Source organism: Salvia hispanica, chromosome 4 (genome assembly GCF_023119035.1).
Source record: "Salvia hispanica cultivar TCC Black 2014 chromosome 4, UniMelb_Shisp_WGS_1.0, whole genome shotgun sequence".
Lineage (NCBI taxonomy): Eukaryota > Viridiplantae > Streptophyta > Magnoliopsida > Lamiales > Lamiaceae > Salvia > Salvia hispanica.
The window spans coordinates 5,048,327-5,064,574 of record NC_062968.1 but is presented as its reverse complement, the minus strand read 5'-3'; the positions used below and the strand labels follow the sequence as shown (position 1 = coordinate 5,064,574).

General features: G+C 39.3%; 2 protein-coding genes and 2 long non-coding RNA genes across 8 annotated transcripts in view; 1 reads left to right on the top strand and 3 right to left on the bottom strand.

The window, feature by feature from the left end:
- Positions 1-5,929, bottom strand: part of LOC125220223 (E3 ubiquitin-protein ligase ORTHRUS 2-like) — a 34,037-nt gene extending 28,108 nt beyond the window's left edge. Inside the window, exon 1 of the mRNA XM_048122387.1 lies at positions 5,489-5,929. Coding sequence (XP_047978344.1) covers positions 5,489-5,929 — 441 coding nt within the window. The remainder of the gene's footprint in view (positions 1-5,488) is intronic.
- On the bottom strand, positions 80-1,563 carry LOC125222982. Of its 5 annotated transcripts, none has more exons than XR_007176641.1 (4): positions 1,312-1,563; positions 1,062-1,242; positions 517-823; positions 80-333 (listed from the first exon to the last, which is right to left on the bottom strand). It is a non-coding gene; the product is annotated as an uncharacterized LOC125222982 (long non-coding RNA). The 5 variants fall into 5 exon arrangements; XR_007176639.1 differs by having other exon boundaries at positions 1,343-1,563; XR_007176640.1 differs by having other exon boundaries at positions 992-1,563.
- On the top strand, positions 1,494-2,358 carry LOC125222984. The gene is made up of 2 exons (XR_007176643.1): positions 1,494-1,565; positions 2,090-2,358. It is a non-coding gene; the product is annotated as an uncharacterized LOC125222984 (long non-coding RNA).
- A 4,689-nt stretch (positions 5,930-10,618) lies between the features above and the next one.
- On the bottom strand, positions 10,619-11,821 carry LOC125220222 (putative F-box/LRR-repeat protein 23). The gene is made up of 3 exons (XM_048122386.1): positions 11,814-11,821; positions 11,247-11,603; positions 10,619-11,141 (listed from the first exon to the last, which is right to left on the bottom strand). The coding sequence occupies exons 1-3, from the start codon at positions 11,819-11,821 to the stop codon at positions 10,619-10,621; spliced, it is 888 nt and encodes a 295-aa protein (XP_047978343.1).
- Positions 11,822-16,248: the final 4,427 nt, after the last annotated feature.

The window sequence follows — 16,248 nt, the reverse complement described above, 5'->3', positions numbered from 1 at the left end:
ACTGTTAACAAAGGAATAAAGATCAGAATCATCCAAGGAAGGAAATAGAATTAAATCAGTATAAATTGATTTATATTGATTGAGCAATTGATTGTAAATTGATTCTAGGAAATCATACCATATACACATATGTAAAACTCTATATAAAGAGTAGTAAGAACCGATGAATAAAAAGACACACAATTTCCTACAATCTATCTCTTATACACTACTCTTCTCTCTTCTATGGCCGATACCAAAAACAAGATGGTATCAGAGCGGGGGTGAGACTCAGAGAAGTCTCATCACTGTCTCGGACCAATCTCAAACCAAAAGGCCAAAATCCGGCAGACCCTGTTCAAATCACCAAACCATGTCAGAATCCGATGACAACCAAACACCGAAACCAACAGAAAATGAGCAATTCGCTCGATTATTCGCTGAGTTTATGCGCACCAGTATTGCACAAAGCCAGCAAATCATACCTACAATTCTAAACCAGCCAGAACCCAAAATTGAACACCACAGATTTGATACCTCACCGTTACAGATCGGAACCAAACTTAATGGCGAAAATTACTCGCTTTGGGCCATCCACATGACAGCGGCAATCAGCGGGAGGGGAATGTTGTCTCACATTACTGGAGTCCCATCCCCTCCTGCAAGAACCGATCCAGCCTTCGGAAGATGGCAGCAAGGGGATCACTGCGTATTCACGTGGTTGATTCAAAACTTGGAGGAGAAACTAGTCAACCGAGTGTCTCAATACCCATCAGCCAGAGACGTATGGAAGAGCCTGGAGATTACGTACGCAAGCGGAGGTGACAAGATTCAAGTGTATGACCTGTACACAAGAGCAAACAGGTTAAAACAGACGGATGAATCTCTGGAAGATATATGGACAATCCTCAATGATCTATGGGTCTCGATCGACCAGAAACAACCCAATCGGATGAAACTCCCAGAGGATATTGAAATCCATAATGCCGAAAAAGAAGAACAGAGACTATACCAACTTCTCGTAGCCCTAAACGACAAGTACGAAGGGATCAAGAAAGAAATACTTAGATTGGATCCACTACCATCCGTAGAAGTAGCATACGGAATCCTTCGGAGGGAGGACACTAGAGCGAGCGTTCTGAAATCAGGGGATACCGGGGCTACACAGGGAGTCGCGGCTGGACTCATTGCAAGGCAGCCATGGCCGAATCAAGCCACTCACCGAAATCCCCCTCAACGAAGCGGCGGAAATACCGGCGGTAACTGGAGCAAGAAAACGGAGGAGGAGAAACTGAAGCTCACATGTAATCATTGTGGAAAGAAAAAGCATACTCGGGAAACATGCTTCGAACTCCATGGGTACCCGGAATGGTGGGAGGATCGCAAATCTAAACAGAATCAAGCGCCGTTTCGAGGGGGAAGAGGAGTAGCTGCCGTCGCGAATAGAGGGGGAGAGCCGGCTGCCACCGCCGGGAGCAACACCGAGGCCACAACAATCCGAGGCGGCAGCCAGCATGGACCGGAGGAGATAACCCTTGGTACAGTTTCCTTCGCGAACGGCGGAAATGGAGTGGAGGCGGAAGGGGGTAAGTTAGGGTTTGGGGGTTTACCCTCAAGCCCTACCTTTTTTGAAAAATTAGGAAATGCACCCCAACCTATTAAGTATCCTATGATTCAACCCCAAAGATCCATAAAATTCGAAACTCAGCCTCTCATTTTTAAAAATCCCAAATCTGCCCCATTACTTTGCCAGAATAAATTTCAGCCACTCGAAAATTTGTCCGATAATTTGCCCGAATCATATGCTCTGTCCATATCCTCTGATGCCAAGAATGACAAATGGATTTTTGATTGTGGAGCTACAGATACTATAACTTTTGATAAATCTGATATATCTAGTATGCACAGGGCACCAAAAAGTCACATTCAAAATGCAAACGGAGAGTTGACGATAGTAGAGGGAGCAGGAACTGTTAAAATCTCACCCAGTTTGACATTGTCTAATTGCCTATATGTCCCCTCTATGTCACATAAATTGCTATCTATTAGTCATGTGACTAAAGAGTTGAATTGCACTCTCCTAATGCAACCCAATTTCTGCCTTTTGCAGGATATCAGGACAGGGAAAATTATTGGACGTGGCACTGAGCGGAATGGGCTGTATTATGTGGATGAGATAGAGCAACACGGAAATGCTATGATAGCTCACGGGACGGCTGACAGGGAAGCTTGGTTGTGGCACCGCCGTCTAGGACATCCTTCATCGGGTTATTTAAAATTGCTTTTTCCTAAATTTAGTAAGGATTTGTATTGTGAAACCTGTGTTTTGGCCAAAAGCCACAGACAAACCTACAAATCAAATAATACCAGAGTTGATTCTTTATTTTCTCTTGTCCATTCTGATGTTTGGGGTCCTTCACCGGTTTTAGGGGGGCAAGGTTTTAAATATTTTCTTCTTTTTGTGGATGATTGTACTCGTATGACGTGGGTATACTTTATGAAACAAAAAAGTGAAACCTTCCAGCATTTCACCCATTTTTACAACCTAGTCCAAACCCAATTTCAAAAAACCATAAAAACTCTTCGGTCAGATAATGGAGGAGAATTTGTGAACTCTGATATGAAACAGTTCTGTCACGATAAAGGCCTTGTACACCAAACTACCTGCCCATACACCCCAGAACAAAACGGAGTGTCAGAGAGGAAAAACAGAACCCTTTTAGAAATGGCCCGTGCTATGCTTATCGAATCCAACACCCCAAGAAAATTTTGGCCTGAAGCAGTTGCCTCCTCAGTCTACCTATCAAACAGACTACCTTCGAGCTCACTAAACTTGAAAACTCCGCTAGAGATCCTCTCGACACTAGCGCAAATCCCATTACCTTTAACCCTTCGACCTCGGGTGTTTGGCTGTTCAATTTTTGTCCACATTCCAAAACACGAAAGAACCAAATTATCCCCATGTGCAGTCAAATGTGTCTTTGTGGGATACGGAGTGAATCAAAAAGGATATAGATGTTTTGATCCTAAATCTAATCGCCTGTTCACCACAATGAACTGCGATTTCCTCGAAACAGACTACTACTTTAGCCATCTTAGTGGTCAGGGGGAGAATGGTAGTAAGGTCGACCCACTAAGTTGTCCACCAATTCCAGTTTATCATGCACCAGCAAACCTGGCAGAGGAAGCGAATGAGGCTGACAAGACTGCTGAGCAAATCTCACATATACAGCCCCCAACGCCCAATGCCACTGTCCAGAATACTCCCTCTCTGATATCCACTGTAAGTCCTCCTGTAGACTCTACTACACCTGAAAGAAGCTCTCTTAATTGTACTAACAGTATTACTGAAGGGAATCAAGAGACAAGTATAGACTCAGATGAAGAGAGCCCAGATGAACCTGAGATTTGTGATTTGCTCGAGGAGCAGATTAGTGAAGGAGTTGGGGGGTACAAATTACCCTCAAGATTAAACAGGGGAGTTCCACCGAAAAGATACAGTCCTGACATTCACACAAAGGCGAAATACTCAAAAGCCTTTCTGGCCAAGAATCACATCTCAGAAATGGCTCATGCATTTGAGGCAGCGCTGTATGAAGAAGAAGAAATCCCGTGCACTGTGGAGGAGGCCTGGAGGCACAAGCATTGGAGAGAAGCAATGCAGAAAGAGATGGGAGCACTAGAAAGAAATGGCACCTGGGAAAAGTGCATGATACCGGATGGAAAGAAGGCAGTCGGATGCAAGTGGGTATTTACAATTAAACGTCGACCTGATGGCTCTATTGAAAGATATAAAGCACGATTAGTTGCAAAGGGATACACGCAGACCTACGGAATAGACTACGACGAGACATTCTCCCCAGTGGCGAAAATGAATACTATCCGAGTTCTACTTTCAGTAGCTGCGAACAGAGACTGGCCCTTACATCAGTTCGATGTTACAAATGCATTCCTGCACGGAGAATTGAAAAGAGAGGTATACATGGAGGCTCCCCCCGGTTTTTCCGATGGTTACAGTAAAGGAGAAGGATGCCGACTACGGAAGACCCTGTATGGACTCAAGCAGTCGCCTAGAGTCTGGTTTGGGAGGTTTACTGAGGCTATGGCAAAGTACGGATTCAAACAGAGCAACTCAGATCATACCTTGTTTTTAAAGAAAAGAGATGGTCGAATAACATGTCTGATCATCTATGTAGATGATATGATCATTACTGGTGATGATACTGAAGAAATTGACAGGCTCAAGGAGGGCCTATCACAAGAATTCGAGATGAAGAACTTGGGAAACCTTAAGTACTTCTTGGGGATAGAAGTATTAAGATCGGAAGGAGGTATTTTTCTAAGGCAGAAGAAGTACATACTGGATATCCTTGCTGAGACGGGGTTACTAGACTGCAAACCAGCCGACACACCAATTCTAGTAAACCACAGATTGCAGATCGTGGAAGGAGCAGAACCAGCAAGTCAAAGCATATATCAGCGCTTGGTAGGAAAACTCATATATCTGTCTCACACCAGACCTGATATTGCTTATGCAGTAGGCATTGTAAGCCAGTTCATGCACCGACCACAGAAGGATCACTATGAAGCTGCGCTAAGAATCGTGAGATACCTAAAAGGAACAGTTGGACATGGAGTACTGTTCAAAAGAAATAAGCATCGAGGGATCTATGGATACACAGATGCAGACTGGGCAAGCAATCCAATAGATCGGAAATCAACAGGGGGTTACTTCACCTTTGTTGAAGGTAATCTAGTTACTTGGAGGAGTAAAAAACAGAAAGTAGTTGCACTATCTAGTGCCGAAGCAGAGTTCAGAGGTATCAAGAGTGGATTGATGGAGATTTTATGGCTAAGAAGATTGATGAAGGAGATTGGATTGCCACAAGAAAAAAGTCGGTTGTTTTGTGATAACAAGGCTGCAATCAGTATATCTGAGAACCCAGTACAACACGACAGGACCAAACATGTGGAAGTCGACAGACACTTCATCAAAGAAAATATTGAGAGCGGAGCCGTGGAACTACCCTTTGTACGATCTGAAGATCAGTTGGCGGACATCCTCACCAAAGCGGTCAATTCGAAGAGCTTCTCCAACGTTCTGTGCAAGTTGAGTTTCGGAGATCCCACCACTCAACTTGAGGGGAAGTGTTAACAAAGGAATAAAGATCAGAATCATCCAAGGAAGGAAATAGAATTAAATCAGTATAAATTGATTTATATTGATTGAGCAATTGATTGTAAATTGATTCTAGGAAATCATACCATATACACATATGTAAAACTCTATATAAAGAGTAGTAAGAACCGATGAATAAAAAGACACACAATTTCCTACAATCTATCTCTTATACACTACTCTTCTCTCTTCTATGGCCGATACCAAAAACAAGAGCTACCAAAGACACACCCCATTCAAATTAATAACCATTTTCCACCATCAAAAACTCAGATCCTTCAAAACAAAACCCAAATCAGACACAAAAATCAAAATTCCAAAAAATCGTACCGAAACAGGTCGATCTAAAAGCTGCATGCAAATGGAGCAGTTGAACTGGTCCCCTAAAATCCCCGAAACACCCCCAGCGCCCTTCGCCTCCGTCTCCTCACCTTCTTTCGGCCCTCCGAGCAGCTCCTGGCGCCGCCTCGCCTTCTCCAGGTCCGTGAGCGACGCATCGGCTTCGATCGCGCGGATCTTCTCCACCAGGCTGCCTCCGGAGACGGCCGGCGCGGCGCAGGATGAGAGATCGGAGCAGTCGGGGCACTCCCAGTGGGGCGTGTCGGCTAGGGTTTGTGGTCGGGCGGATGTGAGGCACGCCACGTGCCACGGCGTCACGCACGTCTTGCACGAGAGGATCTCCTCCTCCGCCGGCTTCTGCTTGCAGACCATGCACACGCCGTCGCCGTCGCACGGGAGCTGGCTGACCTGCGCGACTTGGTTTGAAGACATGATTTCCGATCGCTTGATGGAGGTTTGCTTGTTGAGTAATGAAGACAGGTGTGAATACACAGAGAGAGAAAGTGATGAATAATAGTGAGTTTGGTTATTGGATTCTCAAATACTTATATAGAAGAGGAATTTGGGGCTTTGGCGCGGACTTGAAAACGGGATTTTTTGAAGGAAACTTTTTGAATTTTTTCGATTTCCGTCAATTTCCCTATTGATTCAATTCAATAGTGAATTTACCCAAAAGATGGCTATGATTTTTACAAATTCTTGTACATCCAAAATAAGACCACCTAATAATAGTACTCCCTTCGTCAGTGCGAAAGATTTCACACTCGTGTGATCGAGTATGACTGAAGACATTATGATATCGTGTTTTACATTGCGCAATTTCACAATTATTAGCTCTCACAAAAATTCTTTGTGTGCACGCATCTAATGAAGTGTCGTTGTTAGTTCTTGTCATGAGATCTCATGTCGTCCCATTGCTAGTGGTTGGTGTCTTTCCTTTTGTCTTTAATTTGTTTAGTTGTTTTTATGTATTCGTTAATTAATGTGTTGAATTATATGATTATCCATTTTTAATAAATATGTTGATGTGTATGTGTCGTCTATTCAAGTGTCGTCGCCATTAGCATGAGATCATATGTTGTCGCACTGCATGGGGTTGGCGTCTTCTAACTCGCCTTGCGCTTAACTGTCTTTTTGTTCATTAGTTAATACACGTGTTGGTATGATTATACATGTGTTGAATTATATGATCGAGTATAACCTATGACATTATGATATCATGTTTACGTCGAGACAACTAATATTTTACAATGCTTTGTTTGTAATCAATAGCTCTTAAACAATATTCTTGTGTGTGTGTGTCGTATGATGAAGTAAAACTTAGGTCATTCTGGTATCATGTTTATGTTAAGACAAATGCTCCTTGCGACGCTCAATTTCACAATCAATAATTGTTAGAAAAAAATCTTTACGTGTTGCGTCTGGTCAAGTTTTGCCATCATTCTCGTGAGATCCGGTTGTCACACTACTTGTGGTTGGCGTAATTCCTTTTGTCTTGCGTTTAACTGACGCTGTCCATTACTTAGTACACGTGTTAAATTACATGATTATCCACTATTTAATAGACATGTTGATATGTGTACGTCGTCTGGTCAAGTGTCGTCATCATTCGTATGAAATCTTAATTGTTGCACACCTGTCATTGACGTCTTCACATTCACCTTGCGTTTAGCCGACAATTGTATATTAATTAATACATGTGTATCGATATAAGATTATTTAGTATTAATATACTTGTTGATGCATGCAATATGTTATAATTCAATATTTTTATAAAAACTATAAAGACATGAGATATCATATGTTCTTGTTAAACTCTTAGGATAAAATGTTGGGCATGTTATAAAATCTATATTAGATTTAATTATAATTTAGAAAGTAAGTATATTTGAACTAAGAGTTACTTAGAACAACAAGGTGCATGACATTTCCTTAATTTCGGATATTATATTTGAATGTACAAATGTATAACTGAACTTGTCGAAGCTCACTGATTCTATCAAATTCACCTCGTTGTTCGTGTATCTGCGCATTTCGGGTGACCGACTCCGATTAGATAATTTTTGTAATGTAAACATGGCATGCATAATAATAATGATAATAGTAAAAATACATTTTTCATATTGCTGATTTTAATTATTCATGTATTTAAGGTAATTTGAGTAATTGTTTAAGTAAGGTAAATTAAATTCTTAATCGATTTAGAATTTTGACATAGGAGGGAGAAATGCGGAGTCATGAAATATTAGATCGGGAAAAAAATGTATTTTAATCTAAAATTTCATATAGCATATACTCCATGAATTAAAGAGGAAGTTTGAATCAATAATGGAATGTAGAAATGATGATTGAAGAATTTTTTTATTAAGAGGCAATTTTTCATTAAATGGTATATGACGCACAAGTATGGATGGCAAAATTCATTAAATGATATATGCCGGTTCAGTGTAGAACTGTGGATGGCAAATTCCATTAACTGGTATATGCCGCATCAGTTTGGATGACAAATTGCATTAATTTCTACCAAATGTTTGTTAAATTTATTGTTATAATAAAATAATTACTAAAGTTCAATATTTGATATCATTTAATATTTTCTTATCTGGAAATTAGAAAGTCAAATAAGGTTTATTTTTAAGTTAATTTATTATTTTTCTATGTAAATTTCTTATAACTTTTGAAGTTAACTAATATCCACCCCGTGCAATGCACGATTTACTTAATTTTTTGAAAACTAATTTTACATCATTAGCATTATGTGAATTTGAAATATAATAATAAGAAATTGTGCAACATAAATGATATGATTAAATAAATCAAAAAATAAACAAACACAAATGGAATACAATATGATTGAATATCTACCGCAAACAAAACAATCGCACTTTAGTAAACGGTAAAACACAAGTTTGGAAAAAAAAAACTGTACACAATAAATTAATAGCAAAGCGCAAGTGTGATTAAATTTATTTGTAAAAGTTACGGTATAAGCATAGAACAAAAACAAATACGGAATTAGTGTGATTGCTTCTTATTTGATAAAACCAACATATGCACCCCTTAATAACCACATCCAGCTGTGGATCCATGCATGTGAGGTCAGCCGACCCCACCAACGGCCCTGGAGTTATGCAAGAGAACACTCAAAACATCCTAAATTGCTCTTTAGATTAGGGGTGGGTCGATACGATATATCGTATCGAAAACGTTGTATCGTGTATCGTATCGAAAATATCGATATGAAAGAATTTCATATCGTTATCGTATCGAAAGTTTCGATATATCGAACTTTCGATATAAAAAAATTTCATATCGTTATCGTATCGATATTTCGATATATCGTATCGAAATTCGATATATCGTTAAATATCGATATATATCGAAAATATCGATATATCGAAAATTTTCGATATATATCGTATTTTCGATATAAAACGATATATCGCGATATAAGGAAATTCATATCGTTATCGTATCGTATCGAAAGTTTTCGATACGATATCGTATCGTATCGAAATTACGATATATTGAAAATTCGATAATTTTTCGATATTTTTCAATACGATACGAGCGATATATCATTTTTTCGGTATTTTTCCCCAACCCTACTTTAGATACAATGAATAATAGCCCCCATCTTTCATTTCATATATATATGATTCGTTGTGAATGATGACTTTGATCTAAAATTATAAGTATCATACAAAAGGTTGAAACCCCAATCCTAAGGTTGATCTAAAATTAAAGGAGTTTAGTTTGTTAGGTTTCCTTTTTCTATGGACTTTGTTAGCAGAATTCATGTTTAATAAGTTAAATTAGTTAAACCTTCGGAAATTATTTTAATTGCTTTGATAAATTGATTATTAATTATTAGTTCAGCATAACGTGTTAATGTTTGAACACAACTGTGAAGCCATTATATTAGCTCTGTTTTAAAATGCATGATTTTAGAAATTGTAACAAGTACTTATTTTCTGAGTTTTTTCAAATTGGAGTATAATCATGTTTAAACTAACCTGGCTAAGATTTTATCAAATTAAAAATTTTCAATCATTGACATAATTTCCAATAGTTAATGTAATCCAAGTTCATAGTAATGCAATTCTGAAATTGCAAAAAAGTTATTCACTCGGCATGCGCTGCTGCATATCCAGGATTGTTAAATGGCATTCCAGTTTGAGGAATTTCAGCTCTGTAAGCTCCTTCGGTTGATTTTGACGAAGCGGTTGACGATGTTTTGTGCATTATGTTTATATTATTGCATGATTTATAATCTAGAAACACTTGATTGCCTTGATTTATGCTGATTTTGGTTTTAAATTGTGGACGGAGAGGGTAGCTGCATTGGACAAAATTGTAGGCTGACGGGGCTGTGGTGGTCAGGAATTGTCAATTCCAATTCCAATACAATGTATGTGTGCTGGTAATTTCGATTTAAAAGGTTGCTTGTCGAGCCAAGATTTCTCGAATCAAAAAAAAGAGTGAGAACGAATTTTAAAGACACATTCAGGTTTTGGCAGTACTGCCGGCCGGCCGCCATCTCTGCAGTTGGCTACACCACCTGCCGAGGGGGGCGAGAAATTAGGGTTCGAAAAACCTTACCTGCGCCGGTTTTTATACGCGAGAAGAACGCCCGCTCGGGCGAGGAGACCGGGCGTTTTGCTCCAAAGCCGGGCGTTCCCCCTGTGACCGGGCGATTTGAGGGCGAAAAACGCCCGGGCAACTCTTTATATTTGGCAGAATTAATCAATTCAACCTACACATTTCGTGTTGAATTGACTTGAACTGTGAACATCTATACTCTAGGTTGAAAAGTAGTCACCTAAAAAAGCATTAATTGTAAATATCCATACAACAAACACCACAAGAACTAAAGCAATTACTACACTGAAAATAGCACAACAACAGGTCCAACACTATACTCAAAAAGTTAAGATGTTAGAACAGTAATCTACAAAGTAGACTAGAAAATATACATTTAGACAATGGGATGTAAATAGCTGGAAAAACAAACTCCAAATGTGAATAACAATGATAATAGGGGTATTGGCCACAAAACAACTAGTCAGTTCTAACAGATGGGTTACATGGTTAACCTAATATCAACTCGGTTTGGTTCCACTATTGATATTCTTCATCACTATCACTGGAATTGTAGATATAATATGACCAATCACTGTCGTAATCCCAATCTTGATAGCTGATAGAGGGTGGAGACACCGGACGGAGCCTCAGATCTTTTAATTGGTCGGAACATCTTTTGACTAGAGCACCTTGCATATCAAGACCTTTGCATCTCCCAAGATCAAGTGATTTGAGGTGGTAGCATCCATCGAGAATTGCTTCCAGTCCCCTATTTACCATCCACTTTCCACAAAGTAGGACACAACGCAGATTAGGCATGGTTTTCCTAATTGCTACAACATGCTTTGAAACGTCTAGATTCACAACCCAATGGTTTCTATATGTGAATGATTTCAACATTGGGCATGAAATGCCAATGGTTTCCAAATCTGTGGGATTAGGCATTGACATCACGTAGAGATGCAACTCTGCCAATCGTGGGAGTTTCTTGATTGCCCCAGTCAAAACATACCCTATTATTTGAGACTCCGGTAGTGTCAGGCATCGCAGCTCACTTGATCTGTCAAAAGAGTAGAACATATAAAAATTGGTGATCTGATTTTGAGTAAATACATGATAGGGAATAGAAGACTTCTACCGCTCGGTTGCGTAGTATATCAAATACACTGCTAAACCAGTAAGCTTTAGCTCGACCAATTGCCCCTGGCTATGATCAACTGCGCGACGGCAAATTTCCTTAAATTCTTTGAGCCCATACCAACGACAATGTTGATGATCCAAATCAATGATGCGCCACATGGCAGGATCCTGGCAGAGTCTCCACCATTTACTACACACTTCCTGCACATTTATCAGTATCTCTTTAGTGTGAAGCCTTTGCAGGATATTCACCGTCAAGTCATCAGGTAGTTCAGTCCACGGCGGCGATGGTGGAGGCGGGACTGATGATATTGAAGATGCAACCGTGGGAATTGAAGGTTCAGTTACGATTACGGGCTCGCTGGATTCAGACTTCTTTACTCTGCTCAATATTTTCGATTTTAGTTTACTGCTGGTATTGCGGTGTACCCGTTTATATAATGATTAGAGCATCTCCAAAGGGAGAGGTAAATGGAGGGGTATAATCATATAATTATCATATTTATCTTTTCTCTATGAAAAATCATTCTCCAAGTGAAGAGTTATTTGAGAAGGTATTATACTTTTTCCTATTTTGAAGATGTATCTTTACCTCACCATCAATGGAGAGGTAAAATCATATAATCACCATATTTGTCCTCTTTTCATGAAAAATCATTCTCCAAGGGGAATGTATTTGAGAAGATATTACACTTTATGTATTTTAATGCATTTTTTACTATTATTTTATTTTCTTAAAATGATATATCTTTCTATATACCTTTTTCCTTTGGAATGTATTATTTTTTGAAAGAGTATATTTCATACCTCTTTCATTTACCTTTCTTGGTTGGAGATGCTCTTAGAAATAAATAAGTACTAAGAGGCTTTTCGGTTCATCTTTTCATGACCTTTCATATTCGTGTCTTTAATTATAATCAGAAAATCTAACGTCTATGTAATGGTATCTTCTCATGATCCTTCGATTCCTGTGATTAATAATGGTAGACAACCTTCCTTTCATTTAATACATCAAGTACTCCATCCGTCCCCGAATACTTGACACGGTTTGACCCAGCACGGATTTTAAAAAATGTAATGGAAAGTGTGTTGAAAAAGTTGGTGGGATGTGGGTCATACTTTTAAAGTACTAGTTTTATAATAAATGTGAGTAGGAATGAGTTAGTGGAATATGGGGTCCACTACCAAAAATGGAAAAAGTGAACTGTGTCAAGTATTCGGGGACGGACTGAAATGGCAAACTGTGTCAAGTATTCGGGGACGGAGGGAATATGATTTATTGACCTAAATTGAGATTAATTAGAGAAAAGGTCAAAATTGATCCTAGATATATAATCACACTACGAAGTTGACCCAAAGATTCATATTTTGAAAATAGATACCTAAACTAATGAAATCGTCAGTGGAGTGGTCTTTTTTTACAATTGTGTTAAAAATTGAAAATCACTGCCTGATTAGTGATATTTTAACCCAATTAGTATACTAATACATAATTAGTTGCACATAACCCACACTCTCGATCATAATCCCACACCTTCATCCCTGCAGACAGACCGCCGCCCGCGCCAGCTCCCCAACAAATCCTCAAACACCTCTCCCGCTCAGGCATCCCCACAAAGGTTTTTCCAAATCCTTCCCCATTGACAGGTTCAGATTTCCGCCATTGCTCAAAGCAACATCGAGAGCTCTATCTTTCAGTGAAGGGAAGACGATTCATTGGCTGGCTGCGAAGCTTGGGTATGAACCGGCCCTTTTGTGCAAACTGCACTGCTGGGATGTAGACCGCTTATTGGCTAATCTTGGAGAGGAAGGTGGGAAGGGATTGAGAAGAAAAGTAATGGCATTAGAGTGATTTAGACGAATTGTACTAACTTGACACACTAAATAATTTGAAACATTTAGTGAAACATTTTGTATATACGATGAAACTATCCCCGAAAAAAATGTACAATAGTTCCAAGTGCATAAAAAATAAGGAGAGAGTCATAAGCTGTACAATGCTACTAATGAAAAACAGAAAGGGGTTCATTGATATCTCACTACATACCAAGCAAACTGGGAGATACAATGAAACCTCCAACAAAATCTCATTACAACATTCAAGACTACAAATAGTAATAACCATCAAAATCTTCACAGCAAAACTAATAATATTCGCCTTGAATATCATCAAAACAAAAGTAACCATGAACAAATTCAGAATGCCGATCATAGTTATCCATCCGTTCCATTATCAAATCCATAAAACTGATAGAGCCGCAAATTGAAGTTCAGAGGCTTCACCTTAAATATATCTGCAGTTCAGCTGCACTTTGTACAATGAACCAATCTAAATCATCGGGCAGCGTCTAATTAATGATGACTTGTGTCCATTGTCATGGATAACAAGTCACAAGATTAAAATAACTAGAATAGAAACTCTTTTATTTGCTCATAACATCTTTTGTATAGAGCACGTTGTATAAGACCAGAGCATTCCCCGAGATGAAGCAATTGAAGGTGGGGGCATCCATCGAGAATCGCTTCCAGTCCTTTATTCCTCAAACAAAAATGTCCAGAAAGTCGGAGATGTCGCAAATTAGGCATGCTTTTTCCAATTGCTACAGCTTGAGTTTCTAGTCGTGATTAAACTATATTCGTCGTTTGAAATCCAACGGTTGGTGTTATTGAATTGTATTGGGGAAAAGTATCAATTGTATTAAATGAATCATTACGTTTACAGTGATCACCCTTTTATAGAGGGGATGGAGTAGTGAGCAAGAAATACACAATATACACCTAAAAATATACACACTCTATATGGAAATAAATCACATGATATCTTAAGTAACGGGATTTCCGAAACTTAACTTGCCCAAAGCTTCTGCAAAATTCTTGGATCTCACTGCCTTTGTCAAGATGTCTACCAGTTGATTTTCAGATCGAACAAATGGAAACTCAACAATTCCATCTTCAATTTTTTCCTTTATAAAGTGTCTATCGACTTCCACATGTTTTGTCTGGTCATGTTGGACGGGGTTCTCAGAGATACTGATCGCGGCCTTATTATCACAGAATATCTGACATGTTTTATGTGATAAGAATCCCAATTCATTCATCAATCTTCGGAGCCATAATACCTCAGTCAATCCATTCCTAATTCCTCTAAATTTGGCCTCTGCACTGGACAACACTACCACCTTCTGCTTCTTGCTCTTCCATGTAACTAGATTGCCCCCAACGAAGGTAAAATATCCAGAAGTGGATCGTCTATCCACTGGGTTCCCAGCCCAATCAGCATCCGTGTAGCCATGAATCTCCAAATGGTCATTTTTCTTGAACATTACACCATGATCAAACGTACCTTTCAAATATCGAACTATCCTTAAAGCTGCTTCAAGATGGTCACATTGTGGCCGATGCATGAATTGACTTAACACACTGACAGCATATGCTATATCTGGTCTAGTGTGTGATAAATAGATCAACTTCCCTACTAAACTTTGATACCTTTCTCGATCAGCTAGTTGGGCTCCTTCTGTAATCTGAAGACCATGATTTACTGCTATAGGAGTGTCTGCCGGTTTGCACTCCATCATTCCACTTTCTGCTAGGAGATCGAACGTGTATTTATTCTGATTGATGAAAATTCCTTCTCTTGATCTTAGCACTTCAACTCCAAGGAAGTACTTTAGAGCTCCCAAATCTTTCATCTCACTCCTTAGCTAGATTCCCTTTTAACTGTTCTATCTCATCTGCATCATCTCCTGTGATAATCATGTCGTCAACATAAATTATAAGACAAGTGATTTTTTTTCCTTCTTCTTCAGAAATAAAGTGTGGTCGGAATTGCTCTGCTGATAATCATATTTCTTCATTACTTCGGTGAACCTCCCAAACCACGCCCTTGGAGATTGTTTCAACCCGTACAGAGTTCTCTTCAACAGACAGACTTCCCCATATGCAAATTCATCCTCAAAGCCCGAAGGAGCCTCCATATATACCTCCTTTTTCAATTCTCCATGCAAAAATGCGTTGGTTACATCAAACTGGTGTAGGGGCCAATCTTTATTGGGTGCCACGGATAACAGTACTTATTCATCTAGGCTACCGGAGAGAAGGTTTCTGAGTAGTCCACTCCATAGGTTTGAGTGTATCCCTTTGCAACCAGACGAGCTTTGTATATTTCAATGGATCTATCAGGTCGTCGCTTGATCGTGAAGACCCATCTGCATCCTACAGGTTTCTTCCCTTCTGGCAATAGACATTTGACCCATGTGTGATTCCTTGCTAGAGCTTTTATTTCTAGCATCATTGCCTCCTTCCAGTGTTTGATTTTTATGGCCTCTGATAGGCTAGCATTCGTCACCATTTTGGAGTCACTTTTCATGCTATATTGTTGAAAATTTGCATATAAAGATGCATGTTTTGGCAGGAAATGAATGGAGTGGTCCGACGAGCATGCTAATGGAATGGATTCTAGATTACATGCAAAAGTAGAGGCAAATTGGATACAAATTCAGTATTTGGAGAAGTAAGGAATCCACAAGACACAAATTGCCCAGTCTGATGGATTGGCCAGTGTCCGAGCAATGCTTACAGCTCTTCAAAGTCGCATTTCAAAGTTAAATTGACGAGTCTTTGTGCTACCAATGGCCACAAGAGACACTTTTGAAGGCAAAAGAAGCCAACTACCATCATTGGGAGTGGAGAAGCTTTCCACATCAGATTGGTTGGAAGATGTGTAACAAAAGAACAACAAAACTTATCTTTTGGCCTAACTTTTGGGGACACCACCTTTTAGCTAGCTTTAGTTAGTTTTATTTCCTCTCTCTAAGCTTAGTTTTCTCTCATCCTTGAAGTAAATTTCGAACCATAGGCAGCCATTGCCACTTTTGCTCACCATGGGGTGATTATGTAGTGCTTTAATGCTTTGAATGATCTAGATCCTTGTTTGTACTCATTTTCCAGCATCTTAACTCTCTAGTTAAGGTTGTTGGGTTGATCTTAAAGAGCTTTTGGTGTATTTAAATCTCTAGGTGTTTAGC

Bases quoted from the DNA above. Each gene is read 5' to 3' on its own strand.
- LOC125220222 (XM_048122386.1), bottom strand. The intron at 11,142-11,246 runs GTATTTGATATA...CTCTTTTGACAG, and splicing joins AAGCTTACTGGTTTAGCAGT to ATCAAGTGAGCTGCGATGCC.